At 34.6% G+C, this 15,114-nt stretch overlaps 1 protein-coding gene across 3 annotated transcripts in view; it reads right to left on the reverse strand.

The window, feature by feature from the left end:
* Positions 1 to 15,114, reverse strand: part of LOC144341574 (ubiquitin-conjugating enzyme E2 2-like) — a 37,478-nt gene that overhangs the window by 12,290 nt on the left and 10,074 nt on the right. For all 3 annotated transcript variants that reach the window (XM_085493975.1, XM_085493973.1, XM_085493974.1), the window contains exons 2-4: positions 8,221 to 8,284; positions 6,594 to 6,625; positions 6,261 to 6,338 (exon numbers count right to left, since the gene is read on the reverse strand). In XM_085493975.1, the coding sequence (XP_085350101.1) occupies positions 6,261 to 6,338; positions 6,594 to 6,625; positions 8,221 to 8,284 (174 nt within the window). The remainder of the gene's footprint in view (positions 1 to 6,260; positions 6,339 to 6,593; positions 6,626 to 8,220; positions 8,285 to 15,114) is intronic.

A 15,114-nucleotide genomic window follows, 5' to 3' on the forward strand; every position in this document is an offset into this window, starting at 1 on the left:
GGGAAAGTTAATTCTCCAAAACACAGGTTAGAAACTTAGCAGAGACAAACCTTATCAGAGTTATACAGCAAGAAACATTCAAAGACAGTATACAGAATCTCCAGAAGAGATACACTTCTAGTCATAGAGACGATCCTCTAAAGAACCTGGACCCCTTTCTCGATGAGAATGGTTTGCTATGGGTGGGAGGCAGATTGAAAAGGTCAGCCTTCTTATATGGAGTGAAGCATCCAATTTTGTTGCCAAAGAGAAACCATTTCTCAACATTGGTTGCAAGTCATTATCATGACCGCATAGGTCATCAAGGTCGAGGCATGACTATCGATGAGATTCGGAATCATGGATACTGGATTGTTGGGTGTCGTTCAACAGGGTCGTCCCTGATCCAAAACTGTGTTACGTGCAAAAAACTGAGAGGAAGAAGAGTGTCACAAAAAATGGCAAACCTCCCAGAAGACAGGACAGAACCCTCTCCACCATTTACCCACTGTGGACTGGACTGTTTTGGACCATTTATGATCAAAGAAGGACGAAAGGAGCTGAAGAGGTATGGGTTAATCTTCACGTGCCTCGCATCAAGAGCTGTTCATATTGAGGTCTTAGTTGATATGTCTACGGATTCGTTCATCAATGCATTGAGATGCCTAGTTGCCATTCAAGGAAATGTCCTCATGATTCGCTGTGACCAGGGAACCAACTTTGTTGGTGTGAGTCATGAACTGAAGGAGAATCTTAACAAGTTAAACATTGATAGTATCGCAAGAAAACTTCTCTCCCAAAATTGTGAGTTCTTATTTAACACTCCTTCATCAAGCCACATGGGCGGAGTATGGGAGAGGCAGATCCGGACTATCAGAAGTGTCTTAGATGGAATCCTGATCCAGAATGGAACCCAGCTGAACACATCAGCTTTGCGTACATTCCTGTACGAGACAATGGCCATAATCAACAGCAGACCACTGACGGTGGATGATTTGGAAGACCCTAACGGATTCCTTCCTCTATCGCCAAACAATATCCTCACAATGAAGTCTGGAATTGTCACCCCTCCACCTCCTGGAGATTTTGTGAGGGAAGATATATATGCAAGAAAGAGGTGGCGCAGAGTCCAATCAGAGGCCAATCTGTTCTGGACAAGGTGGGAAAAAGAATATTTGTACAATCTTCAGTCAAGAAAAACCTGGCAAGGTACCAAAGAAAATATCAGAGTTGGTGATATAGTTATGCTAAAAGACGAGAACATCTTTCGCTCTGATTGGAGATTGGCTAAAGTGATGGTCTTGTGAGAAAGGTAAAGCTACTAATGGCCACTCCGAACTAAGATAAAACAGGTAAGCCAATTTACAATAGAACGTTTTTAGACCGTCCAATTCATAAGCTGATTCTTCTCATTTCCTGTCATGAAGAATTGAAATGATGTTACTTCTTCTACTGAGTAGACAAAGTAGTTGACCTTGATCGTTCACATGTTTTACATTGATAAGGCGATATTTGTTTATTCCGAATACCTCCTCTTTTTAGAAATCATCTTGGATGATTTGGGTGGGAGTGTGGCTGCCGTTGCCCGAGCAACCTAAAACTTCGCCGCGTTCCCGCGCTTTGTTTAGCCTCGTTCATTTGTCGGCGTGCTATGTACACGTGAAAGACGTCTTCTTCTGAATTTTACTACAGGTCATACTAATAGGTACTGTAGTTTTGTTGTTTAGACTTGTTCCTGATTCTTTTAGTGCTCCCACTCGTTTATTTATCTCACGGCAGTTTTTGGTGTTGTGCGCGCTCTGTACGAGGATTGAGGCAGTCGCCATTTTTCGCTTTCACTGGAAGTGAAACGCTCGTTTCACTGCATCTAGTTTTCGTCTTTTTCGCTGCCCAAGTATCGTTTATGCTGCCAACGAGTTTGGCGGTGTTACAATCTTCTCAATATTGTTTGTTATAAATAAAGTGAAGGTTACATCAGTATTTTGCGTTGGTTACTGGGGCAGCTACACTAAGACAGTCGCAGACAATCAGCGCACGGTACGTACGTACAAAACATGCTGTTGTACTACCGGCGACGGTCGCCTGCAAGAAAAGAGCTCCAGCTCCTAACGTAAAAATTTTAAAAATTTAGACCGGTTTTTAAATAATTAGTGTTGGAAATCTGACATGTTTTAAGAGTGCAAAATTAAGGTGCATTTTCGAGCGGTCAAATTTTTCTGAATAGAAATCAGCAAATAAAAAAAATAGGATTGCTAAACAGTGTGCTTCGTTAGTTTAAAAAAAACGTCAAATTGGCGTAAACTTCCCCATTTTTCACGGAAAAAGAAAAGGTCGTGGCAGAACAAAATCATTAATCAGTATTATGACAAGGAAAACAAAACATCAGACGCGGAGACGCGGTCAGCGCGTCAAAAAGAGTTACCTCTCTCGGTGATTTATTTTTCATTGAAATTATTTGCTTGTTCTTAATTAATTTTAGCCTACCTCTGTGTTGCATACGACTTGTTTACCACTTCCGTATCACTGAGAATGTTCTAGAAACGTACTGTGTCTGGATAGAATATTCTAGATTTTTAGGAACTGGTTGAATAGGTAATAGAACACTGTAGAAGGCAATAGAAGGTAATGGAACATTCTAGAAATTTGTAGTAAGTTCCAGACTCATTATGTATGCTGATGTAATGGTCTATTTATAGACAGTGGGGGTATATATAGGAGAGTCGTTCAGCACTGAGATCAGATCGGAGATCTTGTTGAATTGTGTTGGAGTTTAAGTATCTAGTTATTGGAGGTTTGGAGTTTTACCGCGTTATTGTATTTGATGTTTGCAGAGTATAATAATACCAGTACCAGTTGAAACCTCATCTGTTGGCTCCGTGTTCGTATGTTATCATTGCCGCCAGGGAAGTCTTTATGTTACTGTTGCCATTTTGGTATTTGAACCATCACACCTGTACTATACCAATTACAGTAATATTACATTGCGTGTGACACTCTGCAATTTATTTTAGCATTGTTAGTTGTTTGCTTCATTGAATTAAACGGAGTTCGTCCGGTTGCAAACAAAGCTGTCTCGCACCACCTAGCAAAACTTGCGAATGATCGAAGTACAGGTACCTATTGGACAAAAGATACACGAAAGTTTGTATCTCCCCGACCCAGTGCAATATATCCGGTTAGAATCAAAGCTCACATGTCCCTTATTTTGCCGTAAATTCGGGATGGGATTTAGAAAAAAATAAAATGGGACTTTTAAGGTGTATTTTGGTGTCATTTTCAGACATTTCAATCATTCCTGATGCCTAAAATAGAGTCTAAGATTTACCATAGTCATTGACGCCTATTCAAGAGTATGATGTTTATTGTGACTAGCGTAAATGGGTAAGCTTCGTTTCGACAATGAGCTGTTATCACTGTAAACAATGTTAAATTATTCTTCACATGCTCAGTTTATTTTTTGAGAACAATTATTTAAAAATAATATCTCTCAGTCAATCAGAAACTCGGATTCCCGCCTTCAGGGAAAGTCACGTTTGGACGCTCACATCGATTTTGTTTTTCGTTCGGTGGGCTGATGCCTTCAATTTAGCTTTTGCCTCTTCCGACATAAAAATCATCTGAATCTTCTTTCTACCTCTCTTTCTTTTCACACCACGCATAATGTAATGATAAACATTTGGAAAAAAACGCTGAGGAAATATAATGTTTGGTTTACTAGCGAGCGATAACTGATTTGAGAATAATTGCACATGTGCGTGAATTGAATGAACTATGACCCGTACAATCTCGATTTGCATATTGTCAATCAAAGGTTCTGTTATTTGATTGCTCATGCAAATTAGGCAATTGGACATGAACATTGCCATGTGTGAGTGTTTTTTTTATTTTTAACCAGAAAATAAACAGCAATTTTAACAGTGTTCCAATAAGAATACATTGGTCAAATTTTCACAAAATGTTCTTTAGATAAAAATCTATATAAAAAACGAAAAAAATTTTTTTTATTGAAATTCACAAATAAAGTGCATCTCTACCTTAAATTATAACACATTACAATGTAACTAAACATTGTGAAATTACCGACAGAGGTAGTAACAGTCTATTGAGTTATTTACTAATATCAATATTCCAGAAGAATGTCCAGATATTTAAATATATCATGAGTTCAAGAGAAGACGAAATAATAAGACAAGTTAGTTAATACATATACAAAATATTTGAAATCAGAAATAACAATAACTGACATTTCACTTTAGTATTATATGTATTGTACTTTATTACTAACATTTTTTTGCTGTCAACCAATGGAAACTATTTCCAAGGATGCAATAACTCCATTATTATTGAGTTCAATTTGTATTGTTAAAGTGTTGGATGTTAAAGGTAGAGATGCAGGTTGGGAGACTATATTTCTAATTGCCTCTAATTACTGTAATTACATGAGTAAAATATACTTTTTACCAATCAAGTTATATATCATTTGAAAGAGTTTTATTTAAACTTTTGAGTTTTATGGTTTACAATAATGTACTATGATACCATATTAAGTGGTGTTGATTTTGGGTTAAAATCATGCATTTTAGGTGAAAGTGCACTTAAAACTATTTAACTTTTGAATGCATACCCTGATTTTAATTTAAGAACACTTATTTAAAACTTCTGTTTACTAGGAACATAATGGCTTATTTATTAGTGCTTCCATTGAAAAGTTTTTACACAGTGCTCTTTGAAACATTCACATTTTATAAATCGTCCACAGTTAACAGAGCCGCTAATTGGCAGCGCTATTGTTTCTGTTCCAGTAAAGACAGTGAAACCATACGAAGCCATTTACTTAAGATAGACCTGAATAATGACCCATGAAAATTTCATCGAAAACAAATGAACCGTCTAGAAGTTAAATAGTTTTAAAGTTGAAATTTGGAGTAAAAAATGAAACTGAGATAATTGCCATTTTGTAAAAAAAAGTTTTAAAACGAATCATTCGCTTCATATGTGTAACAGAAACTCCTAGAAATACACCATTCACTGTAATTTGCCGATGTTAAATCGTCAGGTAAAAAAATAAAGGGAACTATTGTAAATCGATGCAGGTTTCATTCAACTACAGACGAGACAGGTCGATGCAAATTAAACGAACTCTGACCTCTGGAAATACCTCATTCATATAGTTCCTTAGTACCAGAGGTCGCCGATCACGACCATACAACGTAGTTTGCGACATCGCTACTGGTGCATGCTAGCTGACAAGGGGGTTTCCGATTAAGGTAACCAAGATGGCATCGCAGAGTGCATGATTTTTCCGCGGTGTTTAAAAACAGCATCTCATTGCCGATTTTTCGGTAATTTCCAGGGTATTTTTTTTATTTTTAATTAACCAAGCATTTTATGTTTGTGTATTTTGGCACTGAAAAGTTAGTTATCGATGACAGCAACAGCAGTGTTGTTTGTCAATTGCATCACAATTTATTCAGCACGATAATCATTACATCGAAACGAAAAATGTTTACTTCAGTTTTAAAACGCCGTTGGAGTAAAAATTTGTGGAAACATTTTTTAGTTTTGCCAACAGTGCGAAAAAGCTTGAAATCTATGTATGCACCAAGAAAACAAAAAAAATTGTGGCCTTGTTTTGCGCGAAAATTAAATCGCCCTATCGACGCTACCTCCTACATGAAAATAAATGAAAAACCAATTTATTTAAGGGTGAAAAAGTTTACTTATCAGTTACAAGTGTATGTTTTGTTTCATTCCGCTTGCATTGCTGGAATCGTCTACGTCTTGTCTGTTTTTGTAGTTTGCTAGTTGATCGCGCTTGAGGTAAGTAAACAGAAAGCCAGGACAGGAAGTCGCACACCGGCTGCTCCGTAACTGGGGCTAGCAATCATTTGCATATAACATCAACAGTGACTTGTCAATCAAAGAGCAACGCAAACAAACTTTCGGGACTTTTAATCACATACGCGTGCCTCGGTTTCCTTTATTTTAAAATTGATTTTTGAGTATGTTCCAACAATGACAATGCTCCAAAATTTTAACACTATCTAGCCAAGACTGTCTGGGTGAGAAAAAGCAAAAAAAAAAAAAAATTCACGAAAAATGCCCACGAACCTGCATCTCTACCTTAATTATTAACTGTTATAGTTATTTAAACATACTGTTTTTTCTTATGGTGTTCAATTATTTGATGTCACATGACCCACTGACCCAAGATTGATCAATGAATATAGTGAAATATTAACAATAACATTAATGAAGTAAAGAACGACATGCTCTTTTACCTTTGGTGGTTTGAATGGGTAATCTGTTGGGAAATGAACAGCTAGGAAGAAAACGCCACCATGGTATGGACTGTCTGGCTGTATAAGAAAATAAATAACATGATTAATGCATAGTTTTTATGAAGTTTCACAACTACCAATAACTATAAATCTGTTCATTTCAAATTGACTATATACAGTATATTTTGCAAGGGAGAAGGCATTATAAAGTCAAAAACATTTCACTGAAACAAAAAAAATGCATATGAATCCACCTAATTTGCGATGGGTAATGCCAAAACCAACTTACACCTGTAGTAACCCATGACATGTCTTAGATTATGAATAACTTACCGGTCCCATGATAGTTGCCTGCCAATGAAACACTGCAAAGATAAAACATTAAAATAATGATTTGCTTAATAATGTATACAGCCACTCATCAATCAACCACCTTAATCACCAAAAAATTCTATCCTTTCGTCACCAGGCCAGGGTTCTCCCCAGAAAAAATGCATAGCGCCGGGGCTAATTTGCATAATAATTTGCATATCATTTACATATCTTTCCTTCATTGATTAACAGAACTTATTTACAATTATGAATATTAGTGAGCTCAGTCACAGGGCAAATATTTTTTTTAATGGAATCAACACATTATGTTTCACAATTTAGAAGAGTTTGAAACATTCTCGAAATACAAATGCTGCAGACTAAAAACAAACACAAATAAATTATTGTTGCAATTTAATTGTTTTGTAAAACGTTGAAGGAAACGCATTCAAAACGTTAAGCCAGATTTATGTTCACGAATCTCATAATTTTATTCACTCCAAAAACATTCTCCTTCAAAAAATCGATCACGTAATTAATTGACGTATTGTTGTAATTTATTATTCGTGCCATCAACTTCTAAAACGTTTACAAATAAAGCTTCAAAACGATCAAAGTTACGACGTGACATAACTTACTTGGCCATGTTATACACCAGTTATAGCAATAATTCCTCAACAAATTTAACTTTTTTTTTTTTTGATATGAAATGTAAGTAAAATCCGACTTATTTTTATCGGGAGCGATTATTTTTGATCACTTGATCGCTTCGGTAAAAAAAACCAGACCCGCCATGATGTTTGTGAAACATTAGCATGTGTCCTTTGACCCGATGGGTCAAGAATGCCATTAACCAATCAAAATGCCGCATGGTAATGCCGGTAGAACCCGAAGTTTTCCGAATGGTAGTGATCATAAAGATTACATTGCGGAAGTAAAGCGAATGTCGTAGCACGATGTGTTGGCATCGATTTCAATTGACAACTGCATGATAGCTTTCGAAATAGGCGAGTTGCAATTTTTAAAAGGTAAATTAGGTCTTGAAAGAAGAGTTTTTACATGATTCGCAATGATAACAGTTCAAATGTATTTTACCAAATAACGCAATAAACACGTTTTTTTCTTGAGTAGCGTGAAGTGATCGTGAACTCCGATTTGACCATGTTATATCGAGGTGGAATTGATTTTGAAATAATTTTAGCTTTCAATCTAAAGACTGTGTCTATCGCAGAAAGTATTTACTTACAAACAAAGAGGTGCTAATTCCACAAATTTGACTAGCCGCTACGTATCGTGCGACTAGGTCTATTGTTTATAAATTATAATCCATGACTGACAGGATGCGTGTCGGTCGGTACGTAATTATACTAACAATCAGACAATAGTCCTTGCATTTCCGTGGTGGTCACTAATTTCGAGTGACGGTCGGGGCCGACCGACGTGGCGAACAAAGATTTTTCACATCTGATATTGGCATGTCAAATATGAAATCAAGCGCCGAGGTGGGAACACATAGCGCCGAGGTCCCAAGTGAAGCGCCGAGATTCACAGGTATAGCGCCGCGGACCTCGGCGATAAAAAGCCCTGGGGAGAACCCTGCAGGCATCCCCCAAAATATGATAATTCTATCAATGTGGACTCAACTTACAGTCATCTCCTACAGGACCTGCTGAACACTGTGCTGGTGGGTCACGGCCAAGGTCTTGCAATTCCTGCAAGAAACAATATTTAGGTTGAGTTTATAAAGTTGTATATATATACAGCATATATGAAACCAAAAACATTGCGATCTATTACAACCTTCCCGTTTTTAGAGACTGTCAACATTAGTGCCAAATAATCATTTACTACATTGGACAGAAACTCGAAAGGATTGAATCATGCAATGCATTCTGGGAAATACAATATAAAACATTGTGGAAAGGTGCTTAAAAAAAGACATAAATAAAGACATAAAAAGTGCATAAATATTTAAGAAACACGTTGATTAACTTCGCTTCTCTGGAACTAACAAATCAAACTTTATACCATAAATAAGGTGTATATATTATTTATTAAATAATAATTTAAAAATTATTTCTGGTGCTCTTCAAAACTTGCATCAAAAGCAATATGTATTAAACAATTAACAATACTTAAAAAGTCTTGCAATTGTCCAATAGTGTATGATGGTTAAGTTTAATGGGAATTGGGTTGTTGGTTCTTGTAATATCAATGATATTTAATTATGAATGTTTTTTTGTACCCAAACTTATTCAAATCTTGCAATTGTCCTAGTATATGACTCAGCAATTTCATCATTTTTGAAATACATTGTATCATGTTCTCAAGAATCATAGGGTCTATGATTAAACACATGTAATAATAATTCCCTCATTAATTAACATAATTGCATAAAAGAACCAAAATTTGGAGGGGAAAACACAGACTGATGAAAATAACATATCTGTAGTTACTGTGCTATTTAAACTACATATCTTGGAGATTACTGGGTATATCACAGACATATCTGCTTATCATGATCAAAGTATAAATGACTCAATTTATTACACATGCTAGTAAAACCAATCAAAAAAAGCTTAGAAAGAAACCTTGTGTGCTGAGAATATTGACATATTAAAAATTATTTAGTCTTCCAAACAATAAGCTTTGCAACTAATATTTGTCTGCTTTTTAAGATGCACATTTACAACATAAAAACAATGTGATCCACAGAATTGAAATTTATAATTTAGAAAATACATTTGATTTACATCTGTGGTTTTCAGTCTAATTTATTCCAGAGCACCTCTACCGCAAGCTCAATTTAAATCAGATTTTTTGAGATATCAGAAATTGGCTAATAATAATTAAATAACCAATATGCATGTTTTTCATTATCAATCACATCTGTGGATGTATATAAAACGAAAACTAATTAAATTGTTGAATTGTCTTTATAGAGTATTTATGTACCAAGTTACACTGAAATGTGATGATGAGCACTCAAGATATCAGTAGAAAATCCCAAAAATGACTAATCATTATGCAAATTAGGTGATTAATATGCATTGAAACCCAATTAGGTCTAGAGCATCTATGTACAAAGTTTCATTGAAATGTAATGATTAGTACTTGAAGTATCAGGAGAAAAGCCATAAATGTACTAAATATGCAAATTAGGTAATTAATATGAACAGATATTAACCTAAAACTTGTAAGGTCTTTGCATTGTCTTATAACATCTATGTACCAAGTTTTATTGTAATGTGATGATTAGTACCAGTACTTGAGATATCAGTAGAAAAGTTAACTGTTGAGTAATCATTATGCAAATTAGGTAATTGCAAAATGCATTAATTTTCACCCAGAACTAATCAGGTCTGCTATTGTCCCATAGCATCCATCCACCAAGATTCATCAAAATCAGTATAACAGTCATGGAACAGCTCGCACACTAGTAAAAAATAAACTTGGTGAACATTTTATTAAAACTATTCAATTTCAAAGTTCAAAGATGATCAGATGATCGAAATTTGTGACTTATCTCAACCACATGAATACTATTAGAATGGCAATTAATTTGTTTTTGTAGTTTAAATAAAAAATCAAAGAAAGCTTAGAAAGAACTCCCGTGTGCTGAGAGTATTGAAGACACATTAAAAATTAATTCAAAATTACTTGTACATGAGATATTGATAGAAAAGCTGAAAACTAATTATGTACATCAGATAACTAATATGAACAGAACAGAACAAAAAAATTATGAATTATTATGCTAATTAGAGAATTAATATGAACAAATTTTAACCCAAAATTAATCAGGCCTGTCTATTGTCCTAGAGCATTTATGTACCAAATTTTATTCAAATGTGATGATCAGTAATTGAGATATCAGTGTTAATTAATTATGTTAATTAGGAGATTAATAAGCATAAATATTTACCAAAAACTAATTGGGTTTCTGCATAGTTCTCTTTAAAAGTTTCATTAAAATCCAATTTGTGGTTCTTTATATATCAGTGGAACATTATGCAAATTAGGTAATTAATATCCAATTAAAACTAATTAAGTCTCTGCATAATCCTAGAAGATCTATGTAGCAAGTCTCATTGAAATATGATGATTACTACTTGATATATCAAAAGCTGAAAATTAATTATTTATGCAAATTAGATAATTAATATGTACTCATATTACCCTAAAAACTATCAGGTTTGTGCAGTGTCCTATGACATCTATGTACCAAGTGTCATTGAAATGTGATGATTACTACTTTTCGACCAATCTCTATCCTACCAATCATCAGTAAAATTATAGAAAAAAATGTAAATAAATGCCTGATGAATTACTTACAAAAATATAATATACTGTACAAACACCAATATGGCTTTCGGGAAAAATATAGCTGCAAACTTTCACTCATTAGCTTAATTCAATATTTGCTATTTGAAATGGATGAGGGTAATGCCACAATTGGATTGTTTATAGATTTTTCGAAAGCATTCGATACAGTGAACCACAGTATCTTAATTGCAAAACTTGAACATTATGGTATAAGGGGGGTTGCCTTGTCCTGGTTTAAAAGTTATCTGACAGCAAGAAATCAGTATGTTTGTGTTTATAACACTAAATCCCAAACATTGCCAATTACATGTGGAGTACCCCAAGGTTCCATTCTAGGGCCCATACTATTTTTGTTATATATAAATGACATACCACAATCCACTGACCATTTTAACTTCAGATTATATGCTGACGACTCCAATATTTTTCACACAGTTCAAAACAAATCTAACCAAATCAACATAAACGCTCTGAATTGTGAATTTCAAAAGGTGGTAATGTGGTGTGATGCAAATAAACTTACTATCAATTCCGATAAAACAAATTACATGTCTATTGCCAATACACATACAAAAATCAAAACTGAGGGTGAATTCAATCTTAAAGGTGACCAATTAAGTGAAACCTGTAGTATTAATTACATTGGAATTACTATGGATAAACATCTGACATGGGAAAATCATATATCACTAGTAAAGAAAAAAATCAGTAAATTAGCAGGTATATTTTTCAAGCTCAGATTCTTAGTTCCACTGACGGTATTAATAATGTTATACAACACATTTATTCTTCCCCATATTTCTTATGGATTAGAGGTTTTGGGAAATACATATCAATGTCACCTGCAAAACATTTTACGTATACAAAAACGCATTGTTCGCATTATCGCCTTTAAAAATTACAATACACCCTCAGCACCTTTGTTTAAACAATTAGGCATTTTAGATATTTACAAACAACATTCTCCACAAATTGGAACCTTAGTGCATGATGCCATTTATGATAGATTACCACCAATTTTCCACAACTACTTCCCGCAGATCGAACATAATTATAACACAAGACAAAACTACAAACGTAATCTTTCTCTCCCCAAAGTTAAAAAAAAATGTGGTCAATTTTCTATAAAATACATTGGCCCGAAAATATGGAACACAATTCCGACTCATATTAGATCTATACAGTCGAGAAACATATTCAAAAAAGAATACAAAAAATATCTTTTGTATACTTAGTGAACTTAGTGTTTTCTTGTACATAAAATGTATATACATATCTATATATTTATATATATATATATATATTTGTTTTCGCTATTTCTTTAACTAGCCCTAATACTTAATTATTATGAATATTTATTTAAGATGGGAACGGACTAGATTAGCAGTCACTTGACGGCTATTTTCCGATCCTATTCTCACTTTTGTTCTTGCATTGTATTTAGTTTTTTTTTTGATTCTATTATTGTATTGGTTATAATAAGGAGAAAAAGGAGAATAAACTACTTGAAATATCAAAAGCTGAAAATTAATTAATTATGCAAATTAGCTAATTAATATATACTGATATTAGCCTAAAACTATCAGGTCTGTGCAGTGTCCTATGATGTCTATGCACCAAGTTTCATCAAAAACCGATGTATGGTTCTTGAGATATCAGTGGAACAGACGGACACACACACACGCACGCACAGACAAACTGCAAAGACTCCCTTTTTTGTGCTTCGCACACGGGAGTCAAAAAATTTGATGGAGGCGAAATCTGGTTTATTCTGCAGGAAATTCATTGCTACTAAATATTCATGAATGCACATATTATAATGAGATGGGCGCGGAAATACGTGCATTATGAGGTCAACATGGTAAAGGTCACACTGCAGACCTAACATGGCAACACGTTGAAATTTGAGTTTGTCGTAGTCGTCGTTTCTAATTCATCACAATGTGTAAAAAAGTAACACAAACTAGTCGTGGAATTAAAAAAAAATCAGCTGCTACAATCAGCCGATGTCTTCTAGATCAGAGTTCAGTTGAAGAGACATTGTGATTGGCTTAGATGATTGTCAATTAGAACACTCATTAACATAATCACCTGTTGAAAAATCAACGGGTTCATGCAGTGTCAATAGAGAGCCATGCAGAATAAACCAGTCAGGGTGATTTCGCAGTTACAGGGGATTTTGCTCTAACACCTCCATTTTGCGAAACTACAAAAACAAATTAATCACCTTAACTGCGCCAGTCTAGAATACCATATGCAAGACATCTCAACCACATGAATACCATGTATATGTAAGATATCTCAACCACATGAATACCATGTATATGTAAGATATCTCAACCACATGAATACCATGTATATGTAAGATATCTCAACCACACGAATACCATGTATATGCAAGACATCTCAACCACATGAATACCTTGTATATGTAAGATATCTCAACCACATGAATACTGTGTATATGTAAGATATCTCAACCACATGAATACCTTGTATATGTAAGATATCTCAACCACATGAATACTGTGTATATGTAAGATATCTCAACCACATGAATACCATGTATGCAAGACATCTCAACCACATGAATACCATGTATGCAAGACATCTCAACCACATGAATACCATGTATATGCAAGACATCTCAACCACATGAATACCATGTATGCAAGACATCTCAACCACATGAATACCATGTATGCAAGACATCTCAACCACATGAAAACCATGTATTTGCAAGACATCTCAACCACATGAATACCATGAATATGTAAGACATCTCAACCACATGAACACCATGTATATGCAAGATATCTCAACCACATGAATACCATGTATATGCAAGGCATCTCAACCACATGAATACCATGCATATGCAAGACATCTCAACCACATGAATACCATGTATATGCAAGACATCTCAACCACATGAATACCACATCTCAACCACATGAACACCATGTATATGTAAGATATCTCAACCACATGAATACCATGTATATGCAATACATCTCAACCACATGAATACCACATCTCAACTACATGAAAACCAAGTACAAATGTATATGCAAAACATCTCAACCACATGAATACCACATCTCAACCACATGAATACCATGAATATGTAAGACATCTCAACCACATGAATACCATGAATATGTAAGACATCTCAACCACATGAATACCATGAATATGTAAGACATCTCAACCACATGAATACCATGTATATGTAAGATATCTCAACCACATGAATACCATGTATATGCAAGGCATCTCAACCACATGAATACCATGTATATGCAAGACATCTCAACCACATAAATACCATGTATATGCAAGACATCTCAACCACATGAATACCATGTATATGTAAGATATCTTAACCACATGAATACCATGTATATGCAAGATATCTCAATCACATGAATACCATGTATATGCAAGATATCTCAATCACATGAATACCATGTATATGTAAGATATCTCAACCACATGAATACTATGTATATGTAAGATATTCTCAACCACATGAATACCATGTATGCAAGACATCTCAACCACATGAATACCATGTATGCAAGACATCTCAACCACATGAACACCATGTATATGCAAGACATCTCAACCACATGAATACCATGTATATGCAAGACATCTCAACCACACGAATACCATGTATATAAGATATCTCAACCACATGAATACCATGTATGTGTAAGATATCTCAACCACATGAATACCATGTATGTGCAAGACATCTCAACCACATGAATACCATGTATATGCAAGACATCTCAACCACATGAATACCATGTATATGCAAGACATCTCAACCACATAAATACTATGTATATGCAAGACATCTCAACCACATAAATACTATGTATATGCAAGACATCTCAACCACATAAATACTATGTATATGCAAGACATCTCAACAACATGAATACCATGTATATATAAGACATCTCAACCACATGAATACCATGTATATGTAAGACATCTCAACCACATGAATACCATGTATATGTAAGATATCTTAACCACATGAATACCATGTATATACAAGACATCTCAACCACATGAATACCATGTATATGTAAGATATCTCAACCACATGAATACCATGTATATGTAAAATATCTCAACCACATGAATACCATGTATATGCAAGACATCTCAACCACAAATACTATGTATATGCAAGACATCT

The sequence above is a fragment of the Saccoglossus kowalevskii genome, chromosome 19 (genome assembly GCF_978046115.1).
Source record: "Saccoglossus kowalevskii chromosome 19, keSacKowa6.1, whole genome shotgun sequence".
Classification (NCBI taxonomy): Eukaryota; Metazoa; Hemichordata; class Enteropneusta; family Harrimaniidae; genus Saccoglossus; species Saccoglossus kowalevskii.